The sequence below is a fragment of the Nyctereutes procyonoides genome, unplaced genomic scaffold (genome assembly GCF_905146905.1).
Source record: "Nyctereutes procyonoides isolate TBG_1078 unplaced genomic scaffold, NYPRO_anot_genome, whole genome shotgun sequence".
Classification (NCBI taxonomy): domain Eukaryota; kingdom Metazoa; phylum Chordata; class Mammalia; order Carnivora; family Canidae; genus Nyctereutes; species Nyctereutes procyonoides.
The window spans coordinates 39124707-39140185 of NW_026575051.1; the positions used below are offsets into that span (position 1 = coordinate 39124707).

General features: G+C 36.4%; 1 protein-coding gene across 3 annotated transcripts in view; it reads left to right on the forward strand.

Annotated features, from left to right (window-relative positions):
• MEI4 (meiotic double-stranded break formation protein 4) overlaps nt 1–13183 on the forward strand; it is a 212630-nt gene extending 199447 nt beyond the window's left edge. For all 3 annotated transcript variants that reach the window (XM_055330348.1, XM_055330346.1, XM_055330347.1), the window contains one exon: nt 12070–13183. In XM_055330348.1, the coding sequence (XP_055186323.1) occupies nt 12070–12330 (261 nt within the window). In that variant the 3' untranslated portion in view covers nt 12331–13183. The remainder of the gene's footprint in view (nt 1–12069) is intronic.
• Nucleotides 13184–15479: the final 2296 nt, after the last annotated feature.

Consider the following 15479-nt stretch of genomic DNA (forward strand, 5'->3'; position numbering starts at 1 on the left):
TTTTTTTTTTCAGGTAGGGACTGTCACCAGCTCCTAACATAAGAACGCTTTCTCTGGGAGTTACTTAGCATTTTTGTGACAGATTCATTTCCCTAGCAGCATCTCAGCGTTAAGATAATGAAAATAGTTAAAACCAGAAAAGTTATCTCATAGTTTGAAGTCTACTTGCTTCTCCTAACCTTTTGGCATTACCTACAGATCTTGTCTTTTCAAAAATTTCTCTAGAGTACTTTCAGATAACAAAATTAAAGTTAAGTTTGAAGAAGTATTTCAGGTAGTAGTGAAAACAATTAAATGTATATATATTTTAATAAAAAAAATACCTAGAGAAAAGGTAACATTTAAAATATTTTTAAACATGGGATCCCTGGGTGGCACAGCGGTTTGGCGCCTGCCTTTGGCCCAGGGCGCGATCCTGGAGACCCAGGATCGAATCCCACGTCGGGCTCCTGGTGCATGGAGCCTGCTTCTCCCTCTGCCTGTGTCTCTGCCTCTCTCTCTCTCTCTCTCTCTGTATGACTATCATAAATAAGTAATAAAAAAATATTTTTAAATAATATCACATGGTTATAGTATGATTGCTCTTTCTTTAATCAGATATTATTGTATTATGACATTTCCTTGTTCTTACAAATAATTTATCAAATTCATAAAACTAAACACTTAAAATGGGTCCATCATACTATAGATCAATTATATCTCAAATAGACGTATTTTTTAAAAAGGAGAGATAGTGGTTGGTTCATTTTTAAAAGAACAAGAATGTATCAAGTACCTTGCTCTCGGCCTGGTCTCTACAACAACAACAACAACAACAACATAAAATGTTTTTAAGAACACAGAGTTTTAGTCCATTGTGTTTCCAAACTTTTCCATATGTTGTGCAGTTTATCAAGCTCTGATAAAGTGGTTTCATTATTGAATTACTGGTGATACATGTTGAAAATAGGAAGACAAAAGGGACAAGCATATTGACTTTTAATTTCTGTGATTCCAACCCTATTTAGTTGGCCTTTGGGGGATACTTGGTAGATTATCTGAGACCATTCTGATTTGGTTTTCAGTTTCAAACCAAAATTATTACAAAGGATCTGGTCACTATGTCGTCTTTGATTTTAGGCTTTGGATCCAGTGCTCTTAAATACATAAACCTTAACACAAACACACATTTCTCACTTAATTTGTCAACTTTATCAAAAGTTAGATACACAGCCTCTAGGAAATTATTTTAACCTCTGGCTTTTGCCTAGCTGGGCAGTCATTGATGCTACTCCAACAAATCTGGCTCCTGCCTTCTGCCTCATTGGGCAGCTTTTGATGCTGTTTTGGATAATCTTTATTTAAAGTCCTGAAGAAGAATGCTTCATGTCAATTTTACCCTCATTGGCTATTTGGGCATTTGTTTTCCATCAGTAATGGCCATCTGGATCTGTTTTTAATATGTATCAGATATTTCACCACTTTTGATTTCTTTTCTCAAGCTCTGTCTTAATGACATGATGGAAATAGTTTAACTTGGTGAAATAGTACATTTTCTCTCAAGAATACTACTTTTGTGTGTCATGATCTGTGTCTTCCTTCAGGAAAATGAGTATTAAACATTTAAGTGGCACAGACCTCAAGGAACCAAACACATGAGTCCATTTAGTCTGGTTCCACTGCCTTAAAGAATCCTGAGGTGTGGGATATTGTAGAGCTTGGTGACATCTTTCCCCACACCTCTCTATGCTCTCTGCCTATCCTTCGCTTCAGTGCATTTTCACCAGCCAGAGACAGAGGCCCTTGTGGTAGTAGCCAAACAGGTGTTTTACCCATACTGATAAAAACTTTCAAGTCTTCTCTCCAAAACTATCCCACCATTCCCCTAGGACTAAGTGAGCCTGAAATAGCCCCACTCATGACTAAACTAATTTCCTGAAATTTAGCATCTTCTCACACCCTAGACTCAGTTCTCTTTAGAATTGTTTTATCACCCTTACAGGTAGCATGCACTCTGCATTGCCATTATTTATGTACTTCTTTGTCTTCTGAGGAGTATACTAGGAATTCTTATATAGGTAGGGATCTTGTCCTATTCAGCTCTGCATTGCCAGAACTTACCACAGGGTACAGCACATGAGAGTACCAAATAAATGCAATAGGAGAGAGTGAGGGTGCAAAGCATGCAGAATCAAAATTTTAAAGTGCTAAGTACTCCTAGTTGAATTAGTGCTAAAGGAATTTAGCTGCTTTTATTCCAGTCTCTCAACTGTCCTTTCACTTAATAGACTCTTATATGATAACCAAATTATCTGGTTTGTACTGCTTTGTCAAGAACTACTGTGATGGAAGTCCAAACTAGTAAATGATCTGTTTGCTTCTCAAATAAATGTACTGGAAATGGATTTCCAGCCTTAGATGAAGTTTCATATTTTGGTATAAAATGGTGAAAATTGTCCTATGAGTGGGATTGACAACTCTATAATGAAGAGTACAGATCCTGAGAAAGCAGTGAAGTTTCAGTGTAAAGCTGTTTAAAGTTGGCTCAGGAAATCTATTAGAACAGAAAAATGCTGGGGCAGCCCGGGTGGCTCAGTGGTTCGGCCCAGGGCAATCCTGGAATCCTGGAATCAAGTCCCACATCGGGTTCCCTTCATGGAACCTGCTTCTCTCTCTCTGCCTCTCTCTCTGCTCTCCCTCTGCCTGTGTCTCTGCCTCTCTCTTCATATCTCTCATTAATAAATAAATAAAGTTTTATTTTATTTATTTTACCAAAGTTTCCTTGGTACAGAAAAATGCCATGTCCACGTATTAGGAAGTCCCTATTCTTTATGTGAAGAAATCTGAGAATTAGAGTCTGTGTGGAATCTATCTTACCATATCCACCAGTCTGCTTATTCTGATGACCAAGAAAATGATAAATAGGAGTCAAAGCGCAGGATATTTCCATGGAGAAAAGTGCAGATATAAAATTTGTAAGTACTTGGGATTTAGTCTATGACATTATCATGTTTGTTACCAGAAGGACAAACTATTAGGAATCAAACTCATTTTTACCAACTTGCCTCTAGGATAGACTTGAACAAGTTGATCTATTTCACACTAGTCAGATAATTAGAGGATATAACATCATCAGCAACAACAAAAGACAATCAAGCTGGTTGTATAGGTATCATGTCTTGTTAGGGAATTAGAGGCAAGGACTGAGCTGATGGACCATTTTACAGTTGTACGTATCACTTAAGACTGCATTTAATGCATATGGACACTATCTGCATAGCCTTCTAATTTCAGAAAGGCTCTAAAATAATTATCTCACATTTTAGTTTCTCAGCATCACCTTTCTATACAAAAAAAGAATGCTCTGCTATTGTTGTCTCTTAAGGATTTCCTTGGTACAGGAAAGTAGATGAAGACACATCTTTAGGTTCTTCACACAACTCTAGGTGAACAATTTCCAGCAAGCTTGAAATGCTTTCAAAAATTGACCACAGTATAATACTTGAGTATAGCAGTAGCCTTCCTCCAGGTGCAGGATTCCTTTTAGATAGAGACTATCTTTTTCACATTGGGTAAAAATATAACGATAATGAGGTACCTGGGTGGCATAGTCAGTTACACAACCGATTCTTGGTTTCAGTGCAGGTCATGATCTCAGGGTCCTGAAATCAAGCTCCATGTCAGGCTCTGCTTGAATTTCCTTCTCCCTCTAACCCTCCTGCTCATTTTCTCTCTCTCTCTCTCTCTCTCTAATAAATAAATAATTCTTTAAGAAATATAACAATGATTGTGATAATAACAGATAATATATAATGTTTATTTGAAAATGTGCATGTTTTAATATGTAAATATGTCTGTGTCCTGTGCTGGGTTTTGAACATGTAATTTAGTCTTTTTTCTCTCAGCAACCCCAGGGAGGAGTTAACCTATGTTATTTCCAAATTTAAATAAGGAAAGCTAGGTTTAGTGAGGTTAAATAACTTGCTTAGCTCACATAGCTAGTAAATGGCACAGCTGGGGTTTAGTAAACAATGAATGTGTGTTCAGTTGATGGCCTTCCTTTACAAAACAAACAAATAAACAAACAGGAAAAACAACCTTGCTTAATAAGATTCTATTTTCTCAAAGATTTCAACCAACAGGGGCCTCTGCCACACCTGTTCTTTTTTTTTTTTTAAGATTTTATTTATTAATTCATGAGAGACACACACACAGAGAGAGAGAGAGAGAGAGAGAGGCAAAGACACAGGCAGAGGGAGAAGCAGGCTCCATGCAGGGACCCTGATGGTGGGACTCGATCCCAGGACTCCAGGATCATGCCCTGGGCCAAAGGCAGGCGCTAAACCGCTGCGCCACCCAGGGATCCCCCACACCTTTCTCATCTGTAGTCTCAGCCTAGATATTTTTGTCAAACAAATACAAATCACCCTTTCCCTTTCCGTGATCCTTGTCCAAACTCCTTGCCCACTATAGGCCATTTTCTTTTTCAGTCTGTTCATTTTATTACTTTATTATATAATTTCAGCCTTAAGAAACAGATTTGTGAAAAATAGGTAAAATTGGCTAATGAGAAAGTCATTATTTTTAGACAACGCTCATAAAAAACATTTAAACTTTTGTTATGTATCTTTCATGAGTAGCTTGCATCCTTGAATTACTTCCCATATGAAACATGGCAAAATATCAAAATTACAAATGTTAGTAGTTTCAGTAGTTTAGAACTTTTCATCTAAGCAACCCAAATTAAACATAAGCCTTTAGAACCAGTCTCTAGGATTTAATTTCTTAGGCAGATAATCATAGCATTATCTATATAAGGCAAAATGGATTAATACCCATTGGATCCTTTTTTATTCTTCTTACCTGTCAGTCTGATCAAACGATGATTCACCAGTCTGTACGCCTTACTCCTTTTGAGCCCTGGCTCACAATTCATCTTAAGAAATTTTTCCTAATTATCTATACTCTGCTCTGATCAGCCTTTTGCTTTATACACCTTTGGTATGGTTTGGCATCCAGGTTATGGGGGACAGAAAAGGATATAACACCATTTTTGCAGAGACATAGTTTTAAATAGACGTATGCTTCTATTGCAATCATAAGTGCACTGATTTTAAATATACATGCATGGGCACCTGGGTGATTCAGTCAGTTAAGTATCTGACTTTGCTCAGGTCAGGATCTCGGCATCCTGGGATCACATGGAGCTTGGCATTCAGTGGAGAGTCTGCTTCTCCCCTTCCCTCTCCATCTGTCCCTCCCCTTTTCTCTTGTTTTGCTCTCTCATATAAATAAAGCCTTTTAGAAATAAATAAATAAATAAATAAATAAATGTGCATTATTTATGATGTGCATATGGTTTTCCTACTCTGTTCTCAAGCACTGTGGGTAGCATGGTCATGCTCAAGATTGTGATGGGTCCCAAGCTAAGCCCCTGCTTATTTGGTAGTTCTTTCAGGGCTTTCTCCTGTGCTTGAGAAGCTGCAAGCTGCTTAGTAAAGTGGTGATAGAGGGTTAACTTCATCTTCCTCAACTCCTTCACTGAAATCTACTGCCTTCTTTGCTTTCTAGTAGATTAAAAAGGCTAAGTTATTAAAACTCAGGGATAAGTTTCCCACTTAATTATCATGATGACAACTGACCTTTTTCCTGTAAAGTATTATGTTTAATTCATTCTTTTAGAGACTACTAATTTAAGTTGTATCTTACTTATTGCTTCTGTCCAATAAATTCTGGCATGGAGGATACTAAGCCAATGGTATATTTATATTCAGTGAACATTTAATTTAACATTTGGGTTATTCGCCTATACTCTTTGACTTGATTTTCTGCCCTGTAATGATCCAATTTTTTCCTTCTCCTCTTGCTCTTGTAGCAATAAGAAAAACATTGTGTTGTGTTTTCACCCCTTCCATAACAGCATGCATATTTCTGAAAGTGTCAGACTTCACCTTTGTATGCCTTTGGCTAGCACACATAAATTATCAAACTGTAGAATTTAATGAACTATCACATTTTTTGGTATTAAATATGAACATCTAAACTGCGAGCTACATCTCAAATGTATAGTACACTTCCTTACATTATCTACTGTCAAGAAATGTGACTTTGTTATTGCACTTTATGCATCTCTGTCCCTCCTATGGTAGAGACAGCAGAAGGCAGCACCCTCTCAAAGCAAAGAAACCCTTAGAGCCCCCTTCCTGCCTAGCTAAAGTCTCAGGGTTCCAATTTTAAAAGACCAAAATGGAAGAAGGGGATCTGGGCATAGTGCAGGAAGGTACAACCATCCTGCATAGGTATATTGAGCTGCCTTATGCCTCCAGAATCTGGCCCTTCTTACTGACACATGGGTGGCCCTCACAAGCCTCACAAGCTCACAAGATGGCTACTCTGCCTCCAAGCAATGCATTGGTATTTCCAAGCAGAAACAATGGTGAAGAGGGAAGGCAAAGCTGCCTTCTACCAGCCTTTGCCTACTATTAAAGAGCTTCCCCAGAAGCCCCAAGTGGTTACTTTTATTTCCATCTCTTTGAACAGAATTAGCCTCAAAAGAGACTGAAATAGACATTTTTAGTTGATCTATTGCCACCCTGAGCAAAACTGGGTTTCTTTTGATGAAAAGGGAGGAAGAATTAGATTTGGAATAAGCAAGTAGCAGTGGCTGCTTCAAGGATAATAAGTCTCTACAAAAATGTCCAGTTAACCTTGACTGAATCCCAACTAAAACAATAATTAGGAAATTGGCATTATGAGTCGATAGCCTAATTTCAGAATATAAGTTTTAAAGTGAAATTTAGCAGCATATAAAGAAAATATTTTTCACCACTGAAAAAAAATATTTGGAGATTTTAACTTTCTGAAGCCTAGCTTTAAGAATAGAAAAATAAATGTTTTGATTCTGAAAATACTCTACAAAAATATCTGGTGATTCTTCTACCCAGAAAGCATTTTCTCTTTTGAAGGTCCCCTATTATATAAAATGGGATTAGGTAATAATAAGTAGTCATGGGACTCTAGCAGCTTCATCTCAAGGTTCCTTCAATTCTTAAAGACCTGGACTGAAAGATAAGGTGATAGCATTTTTTTTCAGATATATACAGCCATCTTGCTCAGATTTAGGGGTCATTCAGTCTTCCTGGCAGGATGTTCAGGCAAAACATTTGATTATTTTCCTGGTAAGCATGTTCCACCTGTGTTGGGTATTTTCCAATACTGATGTGATTCAATCGAGTTTGATGCTTAGTATAAAAATAACACCAGCATACAGTAGACTATTACCTTACTAACATTTATTTTTGTTTTTATTCAGTTTATTCACTAATTCAGAAAGTGTCTGACCATATGATTAATCAGAGCAGGCAGCTGCCAGTGTGATGAAGTCTGGGAACTACGGGAAAGAGCTCCCCCACAGACATGCCATTTTAGCATGTTGAAAGGAAAGGGTGCTAAGGCACATGTTGGTTAAGTGCATACTGTCCCTAAAGAGAGAGAGTTAGTTTCAAATTACCCTTCTATAACTGGTAAGATCTTAGAGTAAAAGAATGTATCAAATGATTTAGTATAGTCATTTAGGATAGTGGCAGATCCCAAGACAGATAAATTCTGGTAAGAGTAAAAGCGAAGTTCAAAACAGCATAGAGATAGGGCACTACAGAGGGGCTCCCAGCCCACCTGGAAGTAGAGCTAAACATACCCAAAGTAAGAATCTCAAAGCCAATGGAAAGATACCAAGACACACTCTGCCTGCTTCACACTCTTGCCCTGAAATTGCTTGGAATGCAATGGCATTTATCAGAAAGGAGAAATTCCCTTATTCTGTGATAAGCACAATTTGACAACTTTGTATTGTTCATAAAATTATGTTATACTTGAATACCAGGGTTAACTAAAAGTTAATCTAAATCATTTCAAAAAAGAATAGCCATTAGCCACAAAATGCTAATGTATTTTAAGAGCCCAGTAGGATAAATGCTGGAATATATAGCTAATATTATCAATAGAAACCTAAAACCATTGCAACACTCCTGCCTAGATTATCATTATACAGACAGTACCCTGTTGTAGTTAAAGCTTCAAAGTGAATGAAATAAATGTGCCTTTTTAGAATAGAGTTTGTATTTCACTGCCACCTAATAATAATGTTAATGTCTAAATAGGTTGAGCAGGTATGTTTATAACAATAGTTCCAAGGAAGAATTATCTGTTAACTCACACAGGATTTGGACCATCTGTGGTCATTAGTGAGCAGGTTGACAAGTATTTAAGTATTGCTGACATGATCGGGTTAAACACATTTTTTAGTGTTTTTTTGTTTTTGTTTTTGTTTTTTTTTTTGTTTTTAGTTTTGAAAAGGAAAGTATTTGAAAAGTACTTTAATAATGAAAAATGTCACTGTGATTCTCCTTCAGATAGTAACCAGTATGTATCTATAGTGGTTCATTTTACATTACTGTAATCACTGTTCAATTCAAAACAACAAATGTATATTGAGATCTACTATTGGCAAGAAAGACATTGTTTTAGGAATCATAGAAACTATAGTGATGGGAACACATATACTTGCTTCTCTTAAGCATGTTTGGAATCTAAACGGGTGATGAAATAAATATAACCAACTAAATATAACCAACCAGAATGTAAGGCAAATAGTTCAAATCTATAAAATTGAGGGGCTCGGGAAGGGCTCAGTGAATATGTGGCATCTGTGACAGGCACTGAAGGCCAATCAGCATCCTAGTAATTAGAGATTGATAATCAAGGCCATTCTAGATTAAGAGAATCAGCACATAGATATTAGGTATATTCACTTAAGAATGTGGAGTCCACATTCTTAAGTGGACATACAGGCAGTTAGGATGTAGTTCTTATTACAAGCACTTTAAAAGAAAGTGTCAAATAGAAAAAGCAATCCTAAAATATGTATGAAAACAGAAAAGAACCTGAATAGCCATAGCAATCTTGAGAAAGAAGAACAAAGCTGGAGGCATCATGCTTCCTGATTTCAAACTATATTACAAAGCTGTAGTAATCAAAACAGTATACCAGGATGCCTATTACAGTATGGAATAGGCATAAAAACATGTACATAGATCAGTGGAGCATAATAGCTCAGAAATAAACCCACATATATATGATCAATTAATTTATTACAAAAGAGCCAAGAAAGTACAATGGGGAAAGTAGCCTCTTCAATAAATGGTGTTGGGAAAACTGGACAGCCACATACAAAAGAAGGAAACCGAAACACTACTTAAAATCATACAAAAATAACTAAAAATGAACTTGAATTAAAATTTAAAAAGACTTGAATTTAAGATCTGAAACCATAAAATCCCTAGAAGAAAACATAGGTGGTAAGCTCCTTGACATTGGTCTTGGAAATCAGTTTTTGGATTTGACACCTAAAGCAAAGGGAAAAAAAAGAAAAAGTAAAAAGAAACAATTGGCATTACATCAAACTAAAAAGCTTCTGCACAAGAAAGGAAACCATGAACAAAATAAAAGGCAGCCTACTGAATGGGAGAAAATATTTGCAAATCAAATACCAAATAAGGGCCTAATATCCAAAATATATGAAGGACTTACACAAGTTAATAGCAAAAACAATCCAATTACAAAATGGACAGAGGATCTGAATAGACATTTTTCCAAGCAAGACATATGTATGGCTAACAGGTACATGGAAGGATGCTCAACATAACTAATCATCAGGGAAATGCAAATCAAAACCACAATGAGATATCTCCTCACACCTTTCAGAATGCTATTATAAAAAGAGAGAAATCATAAGTGTTGGTCAGAATGTAGAGAAGAGGAAACCCTTGTGTTCCCACTATCAGTGGGAATGTAAATTGGGGAAAATATGGAAAATATTGTGGAGATTCCTCAAAACATTAAAAATAGAATTACCGTGTGATCCAGCAATTCCAGTTCAGGGTATTTATCCAAAGACAAAGAAAACACTGATTCAAAAGTTTATATGTATGTCCATGTTCATTGCAGCATTATTTACAATAGCCAAGATATGGAAAGAACCTAAATGTTCACTGATGGATGAATGGATATAGAAGATATGGTGTGTGTGTGTGTATTTAAATATATATGTATATATTTATATATGTATTGTGCACATACACACACATTACAATGGATTATTATTCAGCCATAATGAAAGAATGAAATCTTGCCATTGGTGACATGTATGGACCTGGAGGGCAATATGGTAAATGATATAAGCCAGACAGAAAAAAATAAATAAATGCCATATAATGCAGTTATATGTGGGATGTTTAAAAAAAACAAAACCAAGCTCATGGATCTAGAGAATGGATTTTTAGTTGCCTGAGGTGAGGGCTAGGGGGTGGATAAAATGGGTGAAGAGAATGGAAAGGTACAAATTTCCAGTTATAAAATGAATTTAAGTCATGGGGATATATGGGGATCCCTGGGTGGCTCAGCAGTTTGGTGCCTGCCTTCAGCCCAGGATGTGATCCTGGAGTCCTGGGATCAAGTCCCACGTTGGGCTCCCTGCATGGAGCCTGCTTCTCCCTCTCCCTGTGTCTCTGCCTCTGTGTGTGTGTGTGTGTGTGTGTGTGTGTGTGTGTCATGAATAAATAAATAAAATCTTAAAAAAAAAGTCATGGAGATATAATGTAGGTATGGTAACTATAGTTAATAGCATTGTATTGCATATTTGAAAGGAGCCAGGAGAGTGGATCTTGAAAGTCCTCATCACAAGAAAAAGGATTTGGTAACTATGTATAGTGATAGATGTGAACTAGTCATACTGTGGTGATCATTTTGCAATATATATAAATATCAAATCATTATGTTATACCTGAAGTTAACATGTTAGGTCAACTATAATTCAGTAAAAAGAAAGTATATATTTAACTGTTTATAGAATCTCCTTGTTATGGAACACATTCCTCTGAGCTCTATAAGAATGTTTCTTTTTATTTATGTATTATTAGAGTGAATAGATTTGGGGAATGTTTCCAATACATGTCTTTTTTTAAATTTTTATTTATTTATGATAGTCACAGAGAGAGAGAGAGAGAGAGAGAGAGAGAGAGGCAGAGACATAGGCAGAGGGAGAAGCAGGCTCCATGCACCGGGAGCCCGACATGGGATTCGATCCCGGGTCTCCAGGATCGCGCCCTGGGCCAAAGGCAGGTGCTAAACCGCTGCGCCACCCAGGGATCCCTCCAATACATGTCTTAATAAGCAAATGATAAAGCCAGTTTACATATTTAATTCCTGTATCATGTTATGCTTTCCATTTCCATTTTTTTAGCCCTTCTTTTTTTAAGATTTTATTTATTTATTTATTCATAGAGACACAGAGAGAGAGAGAGAGAGAGAGAGAGGCAGAGACACAGGCAGAGGGAGAAGCAGGCTCCATGCAGGGAACCTGATGTGGGACTTGATCCCAGGTCTCCAGGATCACGTCCTGGGCCGAAGGCAGTGCTAAACCACTTCACCACCCGGGCTGTCCAGGCCTTACTTTGATTCAATTGATTTTCAACCTTCTAGGGCCAAACAGTAACTTCTTAAGACACATCTACATTTTTCCTCAAGATCAAGTATGTGATTCCACACAATCTAATCCTATTCCTCATTGATTTGTATAGTCTTAGAATAGATAATGTCTGGTCTCTTAGAGATCATAACCGAGTAATATACATTGAAACAAACTCTTAAAACCCTACCTCAAAGATCCTTATGTTATTGGCAGGCATGTCATCCACTGGAAGTCTTTGCCACGACCCTGAATTCAACACACAAGACACCGTCAGGTATTCTCAGATTCATCTGAGTAATGAATTATAGCAGTGAAACAGAGATAGGATTTTGATCTCTAAACCATAGAGAGAAAAAAGTCATTCACTAAGATGGCAAAGTTTTTGAAAGAAAGTAAATGTTCTCCTTTGTTCTCCCTCCATCCCAAAGGAATAGGAAGATGGACAGTGTTAATTATATCAACAGTAATTTAATTTTGTCCAAAAATTTAATATCTTTATTTGACTATTTCTGAGCTGAACTACAACTAATATGTTTTTAAAGAAGTTTGTTGTTTATTTGCAGGTGCAAGCCAGTTATGTGACACGCTATGAAAATATTTTCTCCCTCTTCTGGGTTCTGGAGCAGCTTCTTCAAAAGGAAACCAAAGAAGGCAACACTTCAAGTGTAGTGCATGATGACCAAGAAATCAAGAAATTTCTTCAAAAGCATGATGAAAATATTTCCCAACTCTCTGATGCATTTCCTTTATTTACTCTTTATTTATGGAGGCTGGGCATTCTCTTGAACTCAGTAGAAACGGTTGAAAGTAAATCACTTCCTTAGCAATTTACTAAATGTCAGAAGCATACTGAAGTATGAAGATCTTCTGCTTAAAAGATTTTCAAGATTTTTTAAATGACTGTTTTAGGGACGCCTGGGTGACTCAGTGGTTGAACATCTGCATTTGGCTCAGGGCGTGATCCCAGAGTCCTTGCGATTGAGTCCCTCATCAGGCTCCCTGCAGAGAGCCTGCTTCTCCCTCTGTCTATATCTCTGCCTCTCTCTGTCTCTCATGAATAAAAAATAAAAATAAAATAAAAATAAAAAATCTTTTTTAAAAAATGAGTGTTTTAAATGGATTTCCTAATATAATCATTAATTCAGTAGTTTTAAATTGTATATAAAAGATTATGAGTCATATTTCTATACTAAAATCAGCCAGTTTCAGTTGAGAATGTCCTTATTTCCGTGTAACTGTTTTTTACCATAGTTACTCAATATAGTCTAGTTCTATTCTCTATAATGGACCATTAATTGTCTATCTCATAAACAATATTTACATTTTAAAAGATTTATACATAATAGATACTAAAAGGCAATGGAAGAGATCTTAAAAGTTTTGTTCATCAACACAGTCTTTAAGTGGTTATAAATGGAATTTTTAAAACTTTTCTTACAGAGTTGCATTTACAGAAGATCATTGTCTGTCTTCTTAGAGGATGACTCTTTAACATTTATAAACCTAATAGCCCTCAATTTCATAAAATCATATTTGTCAAGTTCTTTGAAAGTACTGATTCATCATTTAAAATGTTTGGTTTTCAAGTGTTTGTTTTCATTCTGTTTATCATGTGTAATACTTCTGTTATTGTTAAAATGTAGTTAAGTCATTTATAATTAAATCATTAAGGATATTTTTACAAATCTAACATCTGCCCAGAAATGTACTCATCAAAAGTATATTTATACTTATTAAAAATATTAGTTAAATATTCCAGTTACACAGTTTCATTGACTTTATTTCAATTATCAAATTCATAACAAACTAGCTTAATGAGAACACATTATGTATTTTCCTATAGTGCAATTTAGGGCACAACAAATATAGATTTACTTTGTAAATTATGTGTGATATTGTTTCATAAGTTAATTACCATTCCTAAATGCCTTTTTTAAAAAACAAATGTATATAAAATCATATCATCACCTGCCACAGGTTTTTTTGGAATTATTTCTAGCTTTCTAGAAAAGAAAGCCTTTTTAAAAATAAAACTTAATGTGTAAGTCACCTATTGTGATGAAACAAATGACTGTAAAATCCCAGTGGCACACAGCAATAAATATGTTTCAAGTGTCTATGGGTCAGTCACTTGGGGATTGAGGCATCTGACCTGAGTTCTGCTGGAAAGCTCTGCTCAGGTTGCAGATCCCACAGGGGTAGGCTCTTTATAATATATTGGGCTTTCATCTCTTCCACTAGTGGTCATTCAGGGACCCAGGTTGAGAGGGAAGCAGCTACTCAGGGCAGTTTCTGTGGCAATGGCAGATTGGCAAAAGGAAGAGGGCTTAGTTGAGAAATGTTACACTGTGATTGTCCACATGCATTAGCCAAAGTACATCAAGTGGTCAAGCCCAGAGAAAAGAGGCAAGGAAGGACCATCCCAGAATGGGAGAACTTGCAAAGTTACATGGCAAAGGCCATGGATACAGGAGAGAATGGAGAGTTGGGGCAAATAATTTACTGTAGCATACATACTAGTCAAACATGAGAAGGGTATTCCAGATCCTGAATTAAGAGAAATTTTTATAGTATTTGATTCTTGGGATTTGTATAGTCGATGACACCACACAAAATGACATCTCCCCACCCTCACTCTTAATGATTAGACAAAGTTGGTAAATATATAAGCAACAGCAGTGGCCCTTGACCCACTGCAGCCAGCCAACATAATGATCCTAAGAGGTCTTTTGTAACTAGAACAGATTTCTTAATTCTAATAATCTTCAAAGCTTCATGGTCTGAAAATTAGTCTAGAAAATGTATTTATTTTAGAGGGACAGACAAGATGTTGGGATCATTGTTCACATACAAAATGGAGATATATATTATTTCCATCTGATACTATTTTTTTAAACACTTAACTTTTTTTAAGATTTTATTTATTCATGAGAGACACAGAGAGAGAAAGAGGCACAGACACAGGCAGAGGGAAAAGCAGGCTTCATGCAGGTAGCCTGACTCAGGACTTGATCCCAGATCCCCAGGATCATGCCCTGGGCTGAAGGCGGCGCTAAACCGCGGAGCCACCAGGGCTTGCCCTTAACTTTTAATCTATTATATGACACCTAACCCTTAATTATCCTGTGTTTCAGTCTCTAACAGTGTTAACTGTGCAGCACATTTAGTATTGAAGTCTCAATCTGCTGGTGAAAAACAAGATAAAAGGAAACGTATCAATTTCAAACAAGTGATGTATGATAGAGAATGAATGATTTAAACTAGAATTAAAATGATTGAAGAATGTTGTAGCAATTAAGATTTGATTAATGTCAAACTCTAGAATTAAAAATAAAGAGGACCACAAGGTAATCCTAAAAATGGAAGAAATGATAAAAATGATACTAAGTGCTGACATTCACATAATAAACCTATAACACTCATGTAGTATAGCTATAATAGGCGCCAGGCAGTGCCGTAAGTGTTTTATGTATATTTACTCTTTTTAATTCGCCCAACAGCCCTATGTGATAGGTAGCATTATTACGTGCATTTTAGAGAAGAGGAATTCTGGCAAAGGAATGTGCAAAGGTCACACCACCAGGACCTGGAAGACCTAGATTTCACCCCCAGGAATTCTATCTTCCAGTCCACACCTAATTAATCTGCTACACTTCCTGTTCATTATACTGATACTTATAAAAATTTCACAAATACCATCTCTTGGCAGTTGTCATTGAAGCTTTATATGCCCTTAACTACAAATCTTACATCATTGCAGTTACGAGCAAGCTGGCTTCTTAGCCCCTGCAGAGCGGCTGTCCTATCTACCACCAACTCGGAGCAACAGCAGATTTGTTCTTTTCTACATTGTAGCATTTTATTATAGTAAAGACTTTTCAGGTAAGTTACAGATCCTCTTTGATCAATTATGTTCTAAAAAGTACAAAGCTCTCTTTAAAGATGGGGTAGGTGAACTATCAGGCTGCAGTGC